This window comes from Hemiscyllium ocellatum, assembly GCF_020745735.1.
Source record: "Hemiscyllium ocellatum isolate sHemOce1 chromosome 27 unlocalized genomic scaffold, sHemOce1.pat.X.cur. SUPER_27_unloc_1, whole genome shotgun sequence".
Lineage (NCBI taxonomy): Eukaryota > Metazoa > Chordata > Chondrichthyes > Orectolobiformes > Hemiscylliidae > Hemiscyllium > Hemiscyllium ocellatum.
Genome location: NW_026867476.1, coordinates 4,746,671 through 4,764,707, shown reverse-complemented (window position 1 = coordinate 4,764,707; position 18,037 = coordinate 4,746,671). Strand labels below are relative to the sequence as shown.

At 46.0% G+C, this 18,037-nt stretch overlaps 1 protein-coding gene across 1 annotated transcript in view; it reads right to left on the bottom strand.

Annotated features, from left to right (window-relative positions):
• Positions 1 to 428: 428 nt before the first annotated feature.
• LOC132807082 (zinc finger protein 208-like) overlaps positions 429 to 18,037 on the bottom strand; it is a 126,276-nt gene continuing 108,667 nt past the window's right edge. Inside the window, exons 5-6 of the mRNA XM_060821384.1 lie at positions 14,094 to 14,685; positions 429 to 2,793 (exon numbers count right to left, since the gene is read on the bottom strand). Coding sequence (XP_060677367.1) covers positions 1,932 to 2,793; positions 14,094 to 14,685 — 1,454 coding nt within the window. The 3' untranslated portion in view covers positions 429 to 1,931. The remainder of the gene's footprint in view (positions 2,794 to 14,093; positions 14,686 to 18,037) is intronic.

The following is an 18,037-nucleotide window of genomic DNA, read 5'->3' as shown; positions in this document are numbered from 1 at the left end:
CACTCTGCCGAGGACATGCAGGTCCTGGGCCTCCATCACCACCGCTCCCTCACCACCCGACGCCTGGAGGAAGAATACCTCATCTTTCGCCTCGGAACACTTCAACCCCAGGGCAATAATGTGGACTTCACCAGTTTCCTCATTTCCCCTTCCTCCACATCACCCCAGTTCCAACCTTCCAGCTCAGCACCATCCTCATGACCTGTCCTACCTGCCTATCTTCCTTTCCACCTATCCACTCCACCCTCCTCTCTGACCTATCACCTTCATCCCCACCCCCATTTACCTATTGTAACTCTATGCTATTTTCGCCCCACCCCCACCCTCCTCTCATTTATCTCTCCACTCTGTAGGCACTCTGCCTCTATTCCTGATGAAGGGCTTTTGCCTGAAACGTCGATTTTCCTGCTCCTCGGATGCTGCCTGACCTGCTGTGCTTTTCCAGCACCACTCTAATTTGGATTCTGGTCAGCATGGCCAAGTTGAATGGGAAGGTCAGTTTCCGTGCTGTCCAGCTCTATGGTGGGGAAATAACCCGTGTCCACATTCCCCCCTCCACCCTGCCACTTGTTCCCGGGCTCTGAGCTACACAACATCATTAGGTCATCCAGACCCTGACAATTTCCAAATAGCTCCGGGAATTTCTCACAAGCATCACTCAGATTGTCAGCCGCCGTCAGAAACTTTAGTTTTCCTTTTGTCTAACCTTCAGCACCGGGCGAGTATTCTCCGGTCCCATTGTGGGATCGTGTTCAAACAGCGACCAAATCAGTGAGTGGCAAAAATAGTGTCTTTATTCAGCAACTGCAAGGTGCACAAGTTTGTGGTGGTGATGATGGAATCCCGAAATACTATCCTTACAGCAGCCTCTTTACACACAGTTCTTACAGAGATTAACACTCCATCACTATGGTGTCCCATTGCTTTATCTATTGTACACAAACACTGGCTGCTACTCCCGATAGGATTGAGATTGTCTGTGTGGTCTGCTTGCAGAACTAAGAGGTGTTAGTCCTTTTGTCTTTTAAGTTAGTAAATGTTAGGAAAAATACTAGGCCTGTATACTGCAAATAACTGAGACATTGTATCTGCACTGAATGAAAGAATAAAGGATATTAAACTGCTTACCGCAGCTGGGTTGTGAGACATGTTTAGTATTTGCCAGCGTGAGTTTCATTCATTCCTGCAATTTCACGGAAGCGCAGTCTCAATAGTCAGCTTCTTAAAGGGGACAGTGGCTGCGAGAAGGGGCAACTGTCTGATGTTCTGTATCTATGCAGGTCCCGAGAGACGGTTGGTAAGGGCTGATTGATATTATAATCTTTCATGGAGACAACATGGCAGGGGATGGGATTGTTCTGAATACGTTACTATGTTCAGTGTTAGCTTCTGCTTTAGAAATAAGCCTAAACACTGCCTGTAGCAACAGCTGATAAGGGTTAAAGAGGTGAAAAAGCATGAATGAGTTGAAAGAGGTGTTTTAATTTAGTCTATCTTGTAATAGTAAAATATACTACAAAACCGTGGTTTTATGTATGAATGAATGAAGCCGCATTATAGGAAGGGGTTATGAATGATTGAAACAGGAATGCAGTATTATTAGATATAGAGCTCTTGTGAGCAGGTTAGAAAAGACTTATGAATGAGTAAATAGAAAGTATTTGTGAGTGGGTTAGTAAAGAGACCTATAAAACAATATCTCACACCACGTTATCATCCTGGCAGCCTCATGGGGAAGGGAGAAACTGGAGCCAATCTTTACACAGGGTAGATTTCTTCACAGAGCCAAGCATGACACATATACAGCTTCCGACTCCACTGTGTTGTTCCAAATCAGTAAGTGTATCTTAAACAAATGCTCAACTCACCAGTGAATGTGTGCCCTTTTGAATACTAATAGAAGTTACACCCACAAAGAATCCAAATGTTCTCTACTCGGTGTGACTGGATTGATGTCTGAACAGATGGGATGACTGATTGAACACTTTCCCACAGACAGAGGTGGTGAACGGTCTCTCCTTGGTGTGGACAGGCTGGTGTCTCCGCAGGGAAGAACAATCAATGAATCCCTTCCCACACACTGAGCAGGTGAACGGTCTTTCCCCGGTGTGGACCCGCTGGTGACTCTGCAGGTTGGAGGACTGAATGAATGCTTTCCCACACACGGAGCAGGTGAACGGCCTCTCCCCAGTGTGGACCCGCTGGTGACTCTGCAGGTTGGAGGATTGAACAAACGCCTTCCCGCAGATGGAGCAGGTGAATGGCTTCTCCCCAGTGTGGACCCGCTGGTGTCTCTGCAGGTTGGAGGATTGAACAAACCCCCTCCCGCAGACAGAGCAGGTGAACGGCTTCTCCATGGTGTGGATCCGCTGGTGGGTCACCAGGGTGGATGAATGAGTAAACCCCTTCCCACAAACAGAGCAGGTAAATGGCCTCTCCCCGGTGTGGACCCGCTCGTGGATCACCAGGGCAGATGAATGGGTGAACCCCTTCTCACATACAGAGCAGGTGAACGGCTTCTCCCCGGTATGGACCTGCTGGTGGGTCACCAGGGCGGATGTATGGGTGAACCCCTTCCCACACACGGAGCACGTGAATGGTCTCTCCCCAGTGTGACAGCGGCGATGACTCTCAAGCAAGGATGGGAATTTGAATTCCTTCCCACAGTCCCCACATTTCCACGGTTTCTCCATCACGTGGGAATCCCCGCCTCTCTCTAGCTTCGATAATCCGTTGCAAGACCACTCACACATGTAATGTGTTCTGTCTCTCGCTGCTGCGAAAGGGGTGTTGCTATTTCAGACTGCGTGTCCAGACTGCTATTTCAGACTGCGTGAACAGTCAGTTCATTGGAACACTTTCGTTGAGGTCTGCGTGCTTCAGTCTCACTGATGTTTGAAACCTTTCAAACAGACAGGACAGAAGAGAAATAAAAGATCCTGTAAGATTCAAAAGCTGATGATATTCCCATGCCAATGAAATGATTGTCTTTATCAAATCTTGTTTTGAGATTTCTGGCTGCAATTCCTTCCCTTCTCACATCCTGTAAGCCATCACCGTCTACACAGGATAGAAATTCCAAACAGACAATTCTGAATCCTGTGTAATTTCTTCTCTCATCCCCCGCCAAAATGTGAATCTTAATGCCACACTCTCCCTCCAGTCTCACTCTGCTGTAAGTGAGGGGAGACTTAAAATCTATTGGGCAATCTTTTTTTTTTTACAAAGAGAGTGGTTCAAATACAAAATAAACTTCCTGAGGAAGAAGTGGATGCAGGGACAATCCCAATGTTTAAAAGACATTTGGATGGGGTAGTGATTAAGAAAGAATTGTTGGGATATGGGCCAAGAGCAGGCAGGTGGGGACGAGTTAGTTTAGGATCATGTTCAGCATGGACTGGTTGGATTAAAGTGTCTGTTTCCATGCTGTATAACTATGACTCTACAAGCGTACAGCCATGCAGCTAGTGATAATATGCCATCTTGTTAGATGTTAACCAGATGGGGGAGCGCTCCCCCGAATTGATAGCATTAGCCAAACAAATAAATTTGGATCCTTACCAACCTTTGCATAAACCAAATCATCCACTGACTTTACTGTCAGCTCCAAACAGACCCCACCACCAGGGCTTATATTTCCCTCCCCACCCCTTTCCGCCTTCCGCAAAGACCGTTCCCTCTGTGACTACCTGGTCAGGTCCACACCCCCCTACAACCCACCCTCCCATCTTGGCACCTTCCCCTGCCACTGCAAGAATTGCAAAGCCTGTGCTCACACCTCCTCCCTCACCTCCATCCAAGGCCCCAAAGGAGCCTTCCACATCCATCAAAGTGTTACCTGCACATCCACCAATGTCATTTATTGTATCCATTGCTCCTGATGTGGTCTCCTCTACATTGGGGAGACTGGACGCCTCCTCACAGAGCGTTTTAGGGAACATCTTTGGGACACCCGCACCAATCAACCACACCATCCTGTGGCCCAACATTTCAACTCCCCCTCCCACTTTGCCGAGGACATGGAGGTCCTGAGCCTCCTTCACCGCCGCTCCTTCACCACCCGATGCCTGGAGGAAGAACGCCTCATCTTCCTCCTCAGAACACTTCAACCCCAGGGTATCAATGTGGACTTCACCAGTTTCCTCATTTCCCCTTCCCCCACCTCACCCCAGTTCCAAACTTCCAACGCAGCACTGTCCCCATGACTTATCCTACCTGCCTATCTTCTTTGCCACCTATCCACTCCACCCTCCTCCCTGACCTATCACCTTCATCCCTTCACCTATTGTACTCTATGCTACTTGCTCCCCACCCCCCACCCTCCTCTCATTTATCTCTCTCCCCTTCAGGCACTCTGCCTGTATTCCTGATGAAGGGCTTTTGCCCAAAACGTCGATTTTACTGCTTCTCGGATGCAGCCCGAACTGCTGTGCTCTTCCAGTACCTCTAATCCAGAATCTGGTTTCCAGCATCTGCCGTCATTGTTTTTACCTAAACAAATAAATTTACCAAGTTAAGAAAGAAAAGCCGGTCAATGTCCTCAACAGAGAGACCAAGTCAACCTTCCCAGAGACTGCCTCCTCCCTGGTTTCATTTCCTTTCAATTCATCAAACTGAACAGTTAAACCCCAGACTGGGAAAGGAAATTAAAAAAAAAGGGGGCGAGAAAAGAGATTGTCATACTCACAGATGCTGAACAGAAGAAGAAAGTTGCACTCTGAGATGAAGGTCAATCTTCATAGAAAGAGAAGCAGCAGCAACTTTAGAAGCTCATGGTCCAACTTCCGCATTCAGACATTAGGGACCTCTGATTGGCGGGAGGACCAGACTCCTTCCGGTCCTCCAGAGATTCCAATTGGCCTACGATGGACTTCTGTGATACATTGGCCGTTGACCAATAGTAGACAAGCGGTTTGGAACATGGTATCCTCATCGGACGGATCTGCAGCAAGTCCCCGCCCCCTTGTGTTGGACGTCACAATGCGGATGAAGGTCTGTCAGTTTTTCGATCGAAAACCTCTCCTCTGGGCAACATCTGAGAGCAAAGCAATATCTCCCCCTTTCCATTCCTTTACCTGAGAGAGAGAGAGAGAGAGAACAAAAAAATGAATGGGGAGGGGGCGGGGGTGGGGATGTACAGGGAATGAGCACTTGTGGCAACTGGAGGCGGAGAGTATGAAACTGAGGGAAGGGGTTTCAGGCTCACTGTCTCTGTGAAGGCTTTCTGATCCTTATGGCATTTATAAGGACTGGAACATGAGAAGGTACAGACATCTGTCTAGTGTTATTAAATTATTAAACAGTCAATGTGGTATTTGTGGTTCTGTATGATGCGATTATAATGATTTGTTGTAATATTGTGTTGTAGCTATGTCACATACTTCTGCAAATGTGTTGCTGGTCAAAGCACAGCAGGTTACATACTTCCAATTATGCTGTTATTAAAGGGGCTGGTAAGTGGGCATTGGACAGAGTTTCATAGAGATGTCCAACACGGAAACAGACCCCTTGGTCTAACTCGTTCATGCTGATCAGTTATTCTGATAAATTGCATCCCATTTGCCAGCGCTTGGCATAAATCCCTCTAAACCCTTCCTAATTCATTCACCCAGCCAGATGTCCTTTAAATGTAATTGTACCAGCCTCCACCATTTCCTCTGGCAGATCATTCCATGCGTACATAGAGAGTTCATTCATCAGTCTAACAAAGGCAGGGAAGAAACTCTTTCTAAACCTGTTGGTGGGTGATTCAAGATTCTGTATCTTCTGCCTGACCAAAGAGGTTGTAAGAGAGCATTACCAGGGCGGGAGGGCACTTTGATGATGTTGGCAGCCTTTCTGCAGCAATGAGAGATGCAGTTGGAGACCATGGATGATAAGTTGGCTTCTGTGATGGTCTGGGCTGTGCATAAAACCTATAGTTTCTTCTGGTCCTGGGCAGAGCAGTTGCCGTAACAGGCCATTACACACCCAGAGAGAATACTTTCCATGACGCATCTGTAAAAGTTGGTGAGGGTCATTATGGACATGCTGAATTTCATAAGCATCCTGAGGGAAAGAGGTGTTGTTGTGCTTTCTTGACTGAGATTGTTCCCATCATTATTCCAGATGGTGAGAACATTCAAACAACCCATTGTGGAGTTTGCATTGCTGGCAGAAAGCAGTTTGTGTTCAGCAGCAACTTAGTTACTCAGGCACTCGACTAAAAGTACAGAGGGCCAAGAGGAACCAGGGTGTTTCCAACCAACATTCAAACTGATCAGTCTAAACCTTTGAAGTTCCAAATGAAAACTGGAAGTTCACTTAGCCAAAAAGCTAATGGAGACATCCTGATAAAATGACCAGGAATACTTGGAAACCTGAGAAGGATTCAAGTGAATCCTAGAGAGATGTTGCATGTCTTGAAGCATTCCCAGGAAGTGAATGAAATATTCATAGCTGAAAATGTGTTGCTGGAAAAGCGCAGCAAGTCAGGCAGCATCCAAGGAGCAGGAGAATCGATGTTTCGGGCATGAGCCCTTCTTCAGGAAAGGGTCATGTCCGAAACGTCAATTCTCCTGCTCTTTATGCTGCCTGACTTGCTGCGCTTTTCCAGCAACACATTTTCAGCTCTGATCTCCAGCATCTGCAGTCCTCACTTTCTCCTCAATTAAATATTCATGTCAAGATTTGTGGGAGCTCTTGCAGGGAAGTAAAGAAATTAGATTTACATTAAAGGCCATACATGTTATTCTGCTAAGTTACTCCAATTAATTGGTAATTTTTCTAGTTAATCACTGGGTATTCAAATTTGTCTTCAGAATTAAAGATCATAACAAAACTGGGTGTCATTGTGGGATTTTGAATCTGTAGTGTGTGCTCACTAAAGTTTTAATGAACAATATATCACACTGAATTTTATCGTGTTAAGTTCTAAGACTTTCTGGAGAGGAAAGATTTGCCCTTGTGTGTTTTGTCCCTTTCAAGGTCAGTTCAATAGAATAAGCAGACAGGTTGATGCTAGAGTTTGACAGCTGGGGCAAAACATCAAAAATAATGCCGGCCGGAGCACAGCAATTAGGGTTAGAATTCGCCAAAAATAAAAAAAAACTGGTTGGAAAGTTTCGTCAGCTTTTTTTAAAAAGAAGTTAACAAAATAAGTGTTGGTTTTGTGAAAAATGAGTCTGGGGATTCAATAACGGAGGATAAAGAGATGGCAGATGAATTGAAAAGAGCTTGAATCTGTCTTCACTCGAGAGGATATAAGTAACACCCTAGAACTAGCTGTAAATCAGGAAAGGGAGGGAGGAACTGAAGAAAATTACAATTGCCAGGGAAATAGTACTGTTGGAACTACGAGTTGACAAGTCCCAGGTACCGGAAGGATTTCATCCTAGACTCATAAAGAAAAATTGGGTAGTGAAATAGTTAATGTATTGGTTTTAATTTTTCAAACCTCATTAGTTTCAGGGAAGGTTTCTTTAGGTTGTTAAACTCCTTTCTCCAAAAAGGGAGCCAGAGAACAGGAAACTGCAGACCATTTACCTTCACATAAGTCATAGGGAAACGTTCAAAGCTATAATTAAAGATATTGTGAAAGGGCACTTGTCTAAGTTCAAGTTCAGGCAGTGTCAATGTGTTTTTGTCAATAGGAAATAATGTAATAATTTTTCAAGAACGGCCTCTCCCCTCTGCGACTGAGCTGATGAATCTCCAGTGCCGACAAGGAATGGAATCCATTCCCTCAATCCCCACATTTTCATGACTTCTCTGCAGTTCTGATGTTCTTTTTGACTCTGTGTTTCTGATGAACAATTGAAAGTATGACCACAGTCAGGAAACATGTACAGTCACTCCCTGCTGCGAATAGTGTAATGTTTCTTCATTCTGTGTGATTGGTTAAAGCTCCTTCCCACAGTCAGCTCATTGGGACACTCTCTCAACAAGGGGAAAAGACATACAAAAGTTGAGCACTACACTCTTTCACTGGAGCACAAGAGGTTCAGAGGTGACCGTATGGAGGTTAATAAATCATGAGGGGTATAGAAGAGATGGACGGTGGGTATCCTTTCCCTATGTGGGGGTTTTAATCTTTATTTGTATCACTCCCTACACCCACCCCCAGTCTTGAATAAGGATTACATCCGAAACATCGACTTCTCCACCTCCTGATGCTGCCTGGCTTGCTATGTTCTGGGAGGGAGAGAGGGGGGAGGGGGCGAAATCTGTTCACTTGTAGCAACTGGAGTGAATCCAGGGAGGGAGCAGACTCTGCAAACTCTGGTATAATTACCCAGGTGAGGAAGGATAGGATGGGGCTGTTTTGCCCATCGTGCCAGAGTCTGAGGAGTGACATTATGGACTTTTAGAAAATCATAGGGGCATGGATAGGGTAAACAGACATGGTCTTTTCCTTGGGATGAGGGAGTCCAAAACTCTAAGTTAATAGGTTTAGGGTGAGGGCGGGAAGAGATGTAAAATAGACCTCAGGAGCAACCTTTTCACTGAGAAGGTGGAGTGTGTATGGAATGAGCTGCCAGAGGATGTGGTGGAGGCTGGTCCAATTACAACAGTTAAAAGGCATCTGGATGGGCGTATGAATATAAAGGGTTCAGATGGAAAAGGGGCTAAGTGTTGGCAAATGCGACTGGAGGCACAGAGATATATAGCACAGAAACAGACCCTTGGGTCCAACTCGTCCATGCCGATCAGATAGCCAACCTAATTTAGTCCCACCTGCCAGCACCCGGCCCCTATAGGGGTCAAGTGATGGCAAATGTGACTAGTTTCATTGAGGATATCTGGTCAGCTGTATGACAATTCATCTTCGGTGATAGCAGACGTGTGGTAATGAAGACCGGACTTACAGGGCAGCTTTCAAGGATGTTTTGCCCTTGCTGGGAGCAGAAGAGTTTGACTAAAGTGTGTCGGTATTAGTGTGTTGATGTCTCATTTTGTTTCCACCTTCTGGGGAGTGTTAACCATTTCATGTCTAGTTGTTCCTCAAGAAACTGCTTTGCAGGTTTACCCTGAAAAGAGACACACTTTTTTGCTTCCCAAAATCAGACCTGCTCACCCCAGCAGTATCCTAGTGTTGTGAAAGGTATTAACTTTCAGGTGGAGGTACCCAAAATTCAGAATCATTTTATAGCAAAAGATCAGTGTCATGCAACTGATAGGATGTATGGAACAAACCTAGATTGCTGTTAAGTCTTTCATCTTTTAGAATGGGTTGCACTGGTGTGAGTTCATTTACTTTGTATAAGTAATTATAATTGCAGAAGTAACACTACTTTACCTATATTCTACAGTTTGTTATTTGTGGAAGTATACTCAATTATTTAGAGTCGCAAATGTGCGGCATGGAAACAGACCTTTCCATCCTCCCATCCATGCTGACCAGATATCCTAAATTAATCTAGTCCCAAATTGCCAGCACTTGGCTCGTATCCCTTTGAACCCTTCCTATTCATATACCCATCCAGATGCCTTTGAAACACACTCATTACACCAGCCTTCACCAATTCCTCTGGCAGATCATTCCATACACGCACCCCCCCCCCATGCTCTGCATGGAGAAGTTGCCCCTTAAGTACCTTTTATTTTTCTGCTGTCACCCTAAACCTATGCCCTCTAGTTCTGAATTTCATCCCTACACTGGGGAAAAGACATAAAAACGTTGAGCAGGCAGACTAATGCAAACGCAATAAAATGTCAAGCCACATGGGGATGATGATTTGTGGCCCTACCCTTTTTTCTCTGATTGGTATTTGGACACTTAAAATCTGTCAGTAACAACAGCATCGCCATAGAACATGCTGTATACACTCCTCGATATCAAAAGTAGGCCGCATGTTCACCGGTGTCACCAAAACATTGGGCATGTTCCTCGCTGTTGGCAGAAAGTGGCAAGATCTACTTTTGATGGACCAATAAGGAGCACTGGAGGACCAGAAGGAGACTTGTCCTTCTGCCCTAGACAATAGGGTGCTCCCCTATTGTCTGAATGTTGAAGATGAACCATGAGCTTCTAAGTTTCTGCTCCTCTCTCTCTCTGAAAATTGAGCTTCACCCCAGACTGCAACTTCCTTCCTCTGTCCAACATCTGAGTATGGCACACTCTTTTCTCGCCTCCTTTTCCATTTGTGTTTCATTCTGGGATTCAGTTGTTGACTTGGAGCAACTGAAAGGAAAAGGAGTGAATCCAGGGAGGGTGAGAGCCTCGGGCAAAGTTAGTCCAGGTCTGTGTCTCAGTTGGCAAAATAGGCAGCATCAGGAGATGGAGAAGTCGACGTTTCGGGTGTAACACTTGTTCAGGACTGGTGTGGGTGTAGGGAGAGCTGCAGAACAAGGGTGTGCTGGGGGCAGGGTGGTGTAGTGGGGATAGGTGGAGACAGGTAGAGGGTATGACTTGGTTGGTCAATGGGAGGAAGAAATCTCGTTGATGGCAGGGAGGAGTGGAAGGGAGGTGGAGGGCTGGGAAAGGAGTTGGGGGATGGGAAGGGAGGTTATTTGAAATTGGAGAACTAAATGTTGAGTCCTCCGAGCTGTAGGCTGCCCAGGTGGAAGATGAGGTGTTGTTCCTCCAATTTGTGGCTTGGTTCATTGTGGAAGTGGTCAAAGATGGTCATGCCAGAAAGGGAGTGGAAAGGGTGGTGTGTGGGATGTCCAGTTGGGCTCTGCGGATCCTGCTGCGATGCTCTGTGATCCGTTCCCCAAGTTTATGATCTGTCTCCCTAATGTAGAGAAGACCACAGTTAGCAAATACAGTACCCCAATGTGAAGTTATAGCCTTTGCTGTGGAAAAAAAAAGCAGAAAGGTGGTGTATTATTTAAATGGTGATATATTTGGATGTGGACAAAGTGAGGACTGGAAACCAGAGTCAAAAAGTGTGGTGCTGGAAAAGCACAGCAGGTCAAGCAGCATCCTAGGAGCAGGAGAGTCAAAGTTTCTGGCACGAGCCCTTCATCAAAAACGATGTGTGGATGTACGAAGGGGTGTCAGCGTCCTTCTGTGCCAGTTGTCAGACAGGTGCAGTAGGCAATGAGCAAGGCAAGTGGTATATTAGCAAGAGGGATTGAGTTCAGAAATGGGGATGTCTTCCTGCAGTTAGGGGGTCATTGAATATATTCAAGGCTGAGTTCATCTGATTTTAGAACAACAAAGAAGTGGATGTTTATGGGGAAAAGCAAAAAAATGGTTTTAAGACCAGTACAAAACAGTTACAGAGTCAGACAGCACAGAAACAGACCCTTGAGTCCAAGTAGTCCATGCTGACTATATTCACAAACTAAACTAGTCCCACATCTCAGTGTATGGCCCATATCCCTCTGGACCTTCCCTCTTCATGTCCTTATCCAAATGCATTTTACACTTTCTTACTGTATCTGCATATTCCTCTGGATATTCATTCTACATACAAACCACTCAAAAAAAAAAGGTGCTCCTCATGTCTTTTTAAAATCTCTCCTCTCACCTTAATTTACCCCCTAATCTTGAAATGACACCTGCCATTCAGCTCATATATAAAAGAGAACAAAGACCCTTCAGCCCTCCAAGACTATGCTAATCCAGATCCTCTATCTAAACATGTTGCCTATTTTCTAAGGATCTGTATCGCTTTGCTCCCTGCCCATTTATATATCTGTCTAGATACATGTTAAACGACTCTATTGTTCCCATCCATACACCTCCGCTGGCAATGCATTTGAGGCATCCACCACCCTCTGTGTAAAGAACCTTCCATGTATATCTCCCCCAAACCTTTCCCCTCTCACTTTGAATTCGTGACACTTAGTAATTAAGTCTTCTCCCAGAAAAAAAGTTCTTGCTGTCTACATCACTCATGGTTTTGTAGGCCTCAATCAGGCCCCCCCTCTCAAGCTCCTTATTTCCAATGAAAATAATCCTAATCTACTCAACATCTCCTCATAGCTAGCACCCTCCATACCAGGCAATATCCTGGTGAACCTCCTCTGCACCCTCTCCAAAGCATCCACATCCTTTTGGAAATCTGGCGACCAGAATTATATGCAGTATTCCAAATATGGCTGAACCAAAATCTTATACTAAATGACCTGCCAACTCTTGTACTCACTACTCCGTCCAATGATGGAAAGCATGCTGTATGCCACCTTGACCAGTTTTATTTTCCACAACAAAGGCTATAGTCCCAAAGGCTACAGCTTCACACTGTGGTACTGCATTTGTCATGTGTTTGCTAATTGAGACACAGACCTGGACCAACATTTCCTGACTCTGTCCTCTCCCTGGATACACCACCTTTCTTTTCAGTTACTGCAAGTCAACAATTTAACCCCAGAATGAAACATAAATGGAAAAGGGAGTAAGAAAAGAGAGTACTATACTCACAGATGGTGGATAGAGGAAGGAAATTGTTGTCTGGGATGGAGGTCAATCTTCATTCAGAGAGAGAGGAGCAGCAGCTTAAGTAGTTCATGGTCCACCTTCCACATTGTCAATAGGGGGGCTCTGATTGGCAGGAGGACCAGGCTCCTTGCGGTCCTCCCTGGCTCCTCATTGGTCCATTTGAAGAATGATTCACACTGTTTCTGCAGACAGTGAAGAGAATGGTAAATCTTTACTGAACCCTCTCTAATAGAATTCTTCCTATTACAGGATCACCAGAACTGTACTCAGTACTCTAAAACTGGCCTCACCAACATCCTGTACAACCTAAACATGATGTCCCAACTCCTTTACTCAAATGGTGTGAACAATTAAGTTAAGTTTGCTGAATGCCTTCTTAGCCAACCTTCCAACTTGTGATGCTACTTTCAATGAACTATGTGCCTGAACCACCTCCTATCCCTTTGTTCTACAACACAACCCAGGGCCCTAACATTAACAAGACAGATTTTATAGCAAAATACAACCGCTTGCTTTTATCTATATCTTGCTCATATGCACGCTCTCTCTCAGACACACACACACCTCCCCCCCCCCCCCAACACTCTCCCTCTCACAGGCTTATACTCCATCACACTCACTTTACCAAGTGTGCACGCACACTGTCTTACACCCACTTCCACATATAACGACGGGGTGAATTTGCGTTTGCAGAAACATTCAATTTTGCTCAAAGAGCACACAAACTGCAGGCAGTCAATCTTTGTAATATTTTGTTGCATAATACTGTGATCTTTTGCTATAAAATCTGTCTTATGATCCTGCACCACAGCTACCCGATGAAGGAGCAGCACTCCAAAAACTAGTGCTTCCAAATAAACCTGTTGGACTATAACCTGATGTTGTGTGATTTTTAACTTTGTCCAACCAACACCAGCACCTTCACCTCGTCTCTAGTAAACACAGCCCATACCTCCAGGTGCTGCCAGTAAGCTGCTGATGAAACGATGCAGTACCTGCACTCCTGAAAAATTTACAATTTCTAATGATACAAGCTCCTCATTCACTGCTCCATCTGATCCACGACACTGGAAACATAGTGCAGGAAGCTGAAAGAAATGAGCAGCTTTAAAACAAAAACCTCTTGGAGTCTGAGTCCGGCAGCAAGTTCAGGTAACCTTTATTGCGACCCAACTTTGTTACAGCTTCAGATCCCCCCTCCCCCCCCCCAAGCAAAAGGGTGTAGAAAAAGCAACTGTCAAAGCATGCACACACCCACCCCACTCCACCTCACTTTCTTTACTATGGGTCAGCACAGAGTTGTCCCTTTATAATTGGATCCTTTGTGCAGCTGTAACCTGGAGGAAGTATTGCCTCACTCAGCAATTTCAACCCATACCTTGTCTCCTAGTAAGTTTTTCCCTGCGCATTTGCAGGTGGGGTGTGGGGGCAGGCGGGCAGTATAGACTCAACCACACTGCTGTGTGTCTGGACTCACGTGCAGGCAAGACCGGGTAAAGGAGTGAATCCTTTCCCACAACTGCAGTTTCCTTCCCTAAAAAGGACAGGAGTGAATCAGATGGGGGTTTTCTCCGACCACCACCCCCACCTGCCCAGAAAGTGGTTTCATTGTTGCATTCTGAACTCCAGACTTCTGACCAAATTCGAACCTGGGGCTCCCTGGAACTGAGTTGATAGTCCAGTTGATTGTGGCACTCGGCCGTGCCTCCTTCAGTTTCCCTGCAGTGGCACATGAACCCGCTGGTGCCTCCGCAGATGGGAGGACTGGGTAAAGCCTTTCCCGCACTCAGGGCAACTAAAGGGCCTCTCCCCCGTGTGGACACGCCGGTGCCTCAACAGTGCAGAGGTTTGGGTAAATCCCTTCCTGCACTCGGGACAGCTGAAAGGCCTCTCCCCGGTGTGGACCCGCTGGTGGATCAGGAGGGCGGAGGAATTGCTGAAGGCCTTCCTGCACTCGGGGCAGGGGAATGGTCTCTCCCCCGTGTGGACCTGCTGATGCCTTAGCAGGGCAGAAGAATTGCCGAAGGCCTTCCTGCACTCGGGGCAGCTGAAGGGCCTCTCCCCCGTGTGGACCCGCTGGTGGGCCAGTAGGTGGGATGAATTGCTGAAGGCCTTCCCGCACTTGGGGCAGGAGAATGGTCTCTCCCCCGTGTGACTGCGCCGATGAGTCTCCAGGACAGATGGGGCACAGAAACCTTTCCCACAGTCACCACACTTCCACGGTTTCTCCATGGGGCAGGATTCCTCAGGTTTCTCCATGGCCGAAGCTTCAGCTGCACACGAACAAGTGTAGAATCCTTCCTTGGTGTGAATTCCTCATTTCAGACTGTATAACCGTTTCAGGCTCCACACTCAGTGCGCTGCAACAGTGGGGGGTCTCTCATCCAGTCCCACTGATGCTGAAATCATACTGAAACAGGAACCAAAATGCTTTGCTCATTCTCACTGAATCATAGTTGAAAATCGTCGTGGATTGAGTGATTGTCAGACATTGATGTCAAAGCAAGGTCTACAGACACTGGAGAGCCAGAGTCGAAAAGTGCGGCACTGGAAAAGCACAGCAGGTCAGGCAGCATCCGAGGACCAGGAGAGTCCACGTTACAGGTCTCAGCCCTTCATCTGTTGATTTTGAACCTTCCATCTTCAGATCTTCAAATACTCTGTAAAAAGAGACTATAAAAGTCATCAATGTCAGTCCAGGGTATAAAAGAAAAGATAAAGCAAAAGCAGAAAAGAGATCCACTCCACTTCCTTCCCAATCTCTATCCTTCCATTCCTCCTGGGTAACTAAGACACATACCTGAGTTTGCAGAGTCTGCTCCCTCCCTTGATTCAGTCTAGTTGTTTCAAGTGAACAGATTTCACCCCACCTTTCCCTCTCTGTGTCTCTCTCTCTCTCCCAGGATGAAGTGTAGCCCGAAGGGACCAACCAGAAATCCCAACCCAATCTAGTCCCACCTGCCAATACGTGGCCCATATCCCCCCAGTTGCCTTTCAAATGTTGCAATAGTACCAGCCTCCACCACTTCCTCTGGCAGTTCATTCCTTACATGTACCACCCTGTGTGAAAACATTGCCCCTTACATCTCTTTTATATCTTTTCCCTCTCACTCTAAACCTATACCCTCCAGTTCTGGACTCCCCGACCCCAGGGAAAAGACTTTGCCTATTTATCCTATCCACACCCCTCATGATTTTATGAACCTCTATAAGGTCACCCTTCAGCCTCCGACACTCCAGGGAACAGCCCTCGCCTATTCATCCTCTCCCTATAGCTCAAATCCTCTAACCTTGGCAACATCCTTGTAAATCTTTTCTGAACCCTTCCCAAGTTTTACATCTTTCCGATAGGAAGGAGACCAGAATTGGACGCAATATTCCAACAATGCCTAATCAATGTCCTGTACAGCCGCAACGTGACCTCCCATATGTACTCAATACTCTGACCAATAAAGGAAAGCATACCAAACGCCTTCTTCACTAGCCTATATACCTACGACTCCACTTTCAAGGAGCTATGAACCTGCACTCCAAGGTCTCTTTGTTCAGCAACACTCCTTAGGACCTTACCATATAAGTCCTGCTAAGATTTGCTTTCCAAAAAAGTAGCAACCCATGTGTATCTAAATTAAACTCCATTTGCCACTTGTCAGCCCATTAGCTCATCTGGTCATGATCCCATCATAATCTGAGGTAACCTTCTTCGCTGTCCACTGCACCTCCAATTTTGGTATCATCAGCAAACTTACTAACTATACCTCTTATGGTCACATCCAAATCATTTATATAAATGACAAAAACTGGTGGGCCCATTATCTATTATCAAAGTGGAATTTACAAAATATATTGGTGGGCGGCACGGTGGCACAGTGGTTAGCACTGCTGCCTCACAGCGCCTGTAGACCCGGGTTCAATTCCCGACTGTGGAGTTTGCACGTTCTCCCCGTGTCTGCGTGGGTTTCCTCCGGGTGCTCCGGTTTCCTCCCACAGTCCAAAGATGTGTGGGTCAGGTGAATTGGCCATGCTAAATTGCCCGTAGTGTTAGGTAAGGGTAAATGTAGGGGTATGGGTGGGTTGCGCTTCGGCGGGTCGGTGTGGACTTGTTGGGCCGAAGGGCCTGTTTCCACACTGTAAGTCTAAGTCTAAGTCTAATATTATGTATTGACTGTCTACAGATTGTGCAGTTTTTGAGCAAAGTAGCATGTATCTGCAAACGCCATGCTGCAAATACAAAATCACCTCCATGTGTGCATGAGATAGAGAAAAGGTCTATTTCCATGCTATATATTAGATTAGATTAGATTACTTAGTGTGGAAACAGGCCCTTCGGCCCAACAAGTTCTCACCGACCCGCCAAAGCGCAACCCACCCATACCCCTACACTTACCCTTTACCTAACACTACGGGCAATTTAGCATGGCCAATTCACCTAACCTGCACATTTTTGGACTGTGGGAGGAAACCCACGCAGACACGGGGAGAACGTGCAAACTCCACACAGTCAGTCGCTTGAGGCGGGAATACCTATTTGATAACTTTTGACTACCCTGTGATCAGTGCTTTGATTAGCAGTGCCAACCTTCTACCTTTACCTAGCTTCCCATTTGACTATCCCCTCAATATTCAGGATCCAATCCTTGTCATCCTGAAGCCATGTCTCTGTAAGGAGTCTCATCATAATTATTCTCTTCAATGTGTGCAGTCAATTCATTCACTTTTGTTTCAATGTAACACACATTCAGACACACAGTTTTCAGTTTCAATTTTTGTGATCTTTACAATGCAGTTTTGATTGCTGGTACATTTATTCTCCTTGTCCCTTTCTACTGTTCTCTGCTGTTCATTTTCCACATTGCTCACTGGCCTTGATTTGGACTGGCCATGCTAAATTGCCAGGTGTCCAGGCGTGAGCAGGTTAGGTGGGTTAGCCATGGGAAATGCAGGGTTATAGTTTCATAGTAATAGAAGCAGGACTCAGCCACTTGGCCCGTCCAGCCGCTCTGCCATTCATTAAGATCATGGCTGATCTATCCATCATCTCAACAACTCCTCCCTGCATTGTCCCAACTACCCTTAATTCCCCAATCATGCAAAAGCCGATCCAACTGTTTCTTGAATATACTTCATGAAGCTGCCTTTACTGCTACTTTTGGCAGAGAATTCCATAGATTCACTACTCTCCGGGAAAAGCAATTTCTCCTCATCTCTGTCCGAAATCTACTCCCCCTAATTTTGAGGCCTAGTCTAATCCACCAGCAGAAATGACTGGATAGGGTAGTGCTTCATCTCCACAGTGCAATGAATTCCCACTTTCCTCCAAAATCCTGGATGTACTCACTCAGTTGCTGTCTCACAAATGAGAGATTTCATTGCAACTTATTCTGCTCCCAGTAGGGGCAAAACATCTTGGAAAGCTGCTCTCAAAGTCCAGTCGTCACAACCACACAACTGCTTTCACCAAAGACGATAGAGTCAATCATCATGGAAACAAACTGCTAGTCCAAGTTGTTGTGCTGACTAGATATCCCAAATTATTGAGTTTGTTTTGCCAGCATTTGGCCCATTCCCTCTATTCATGTACCCATCCAGGTGCCTTTTAAATATTGTCATTGTACCAGCCTCCACCACTTCCTCTGGCAGCTCTTTCCTGACATACAATATCCTCTG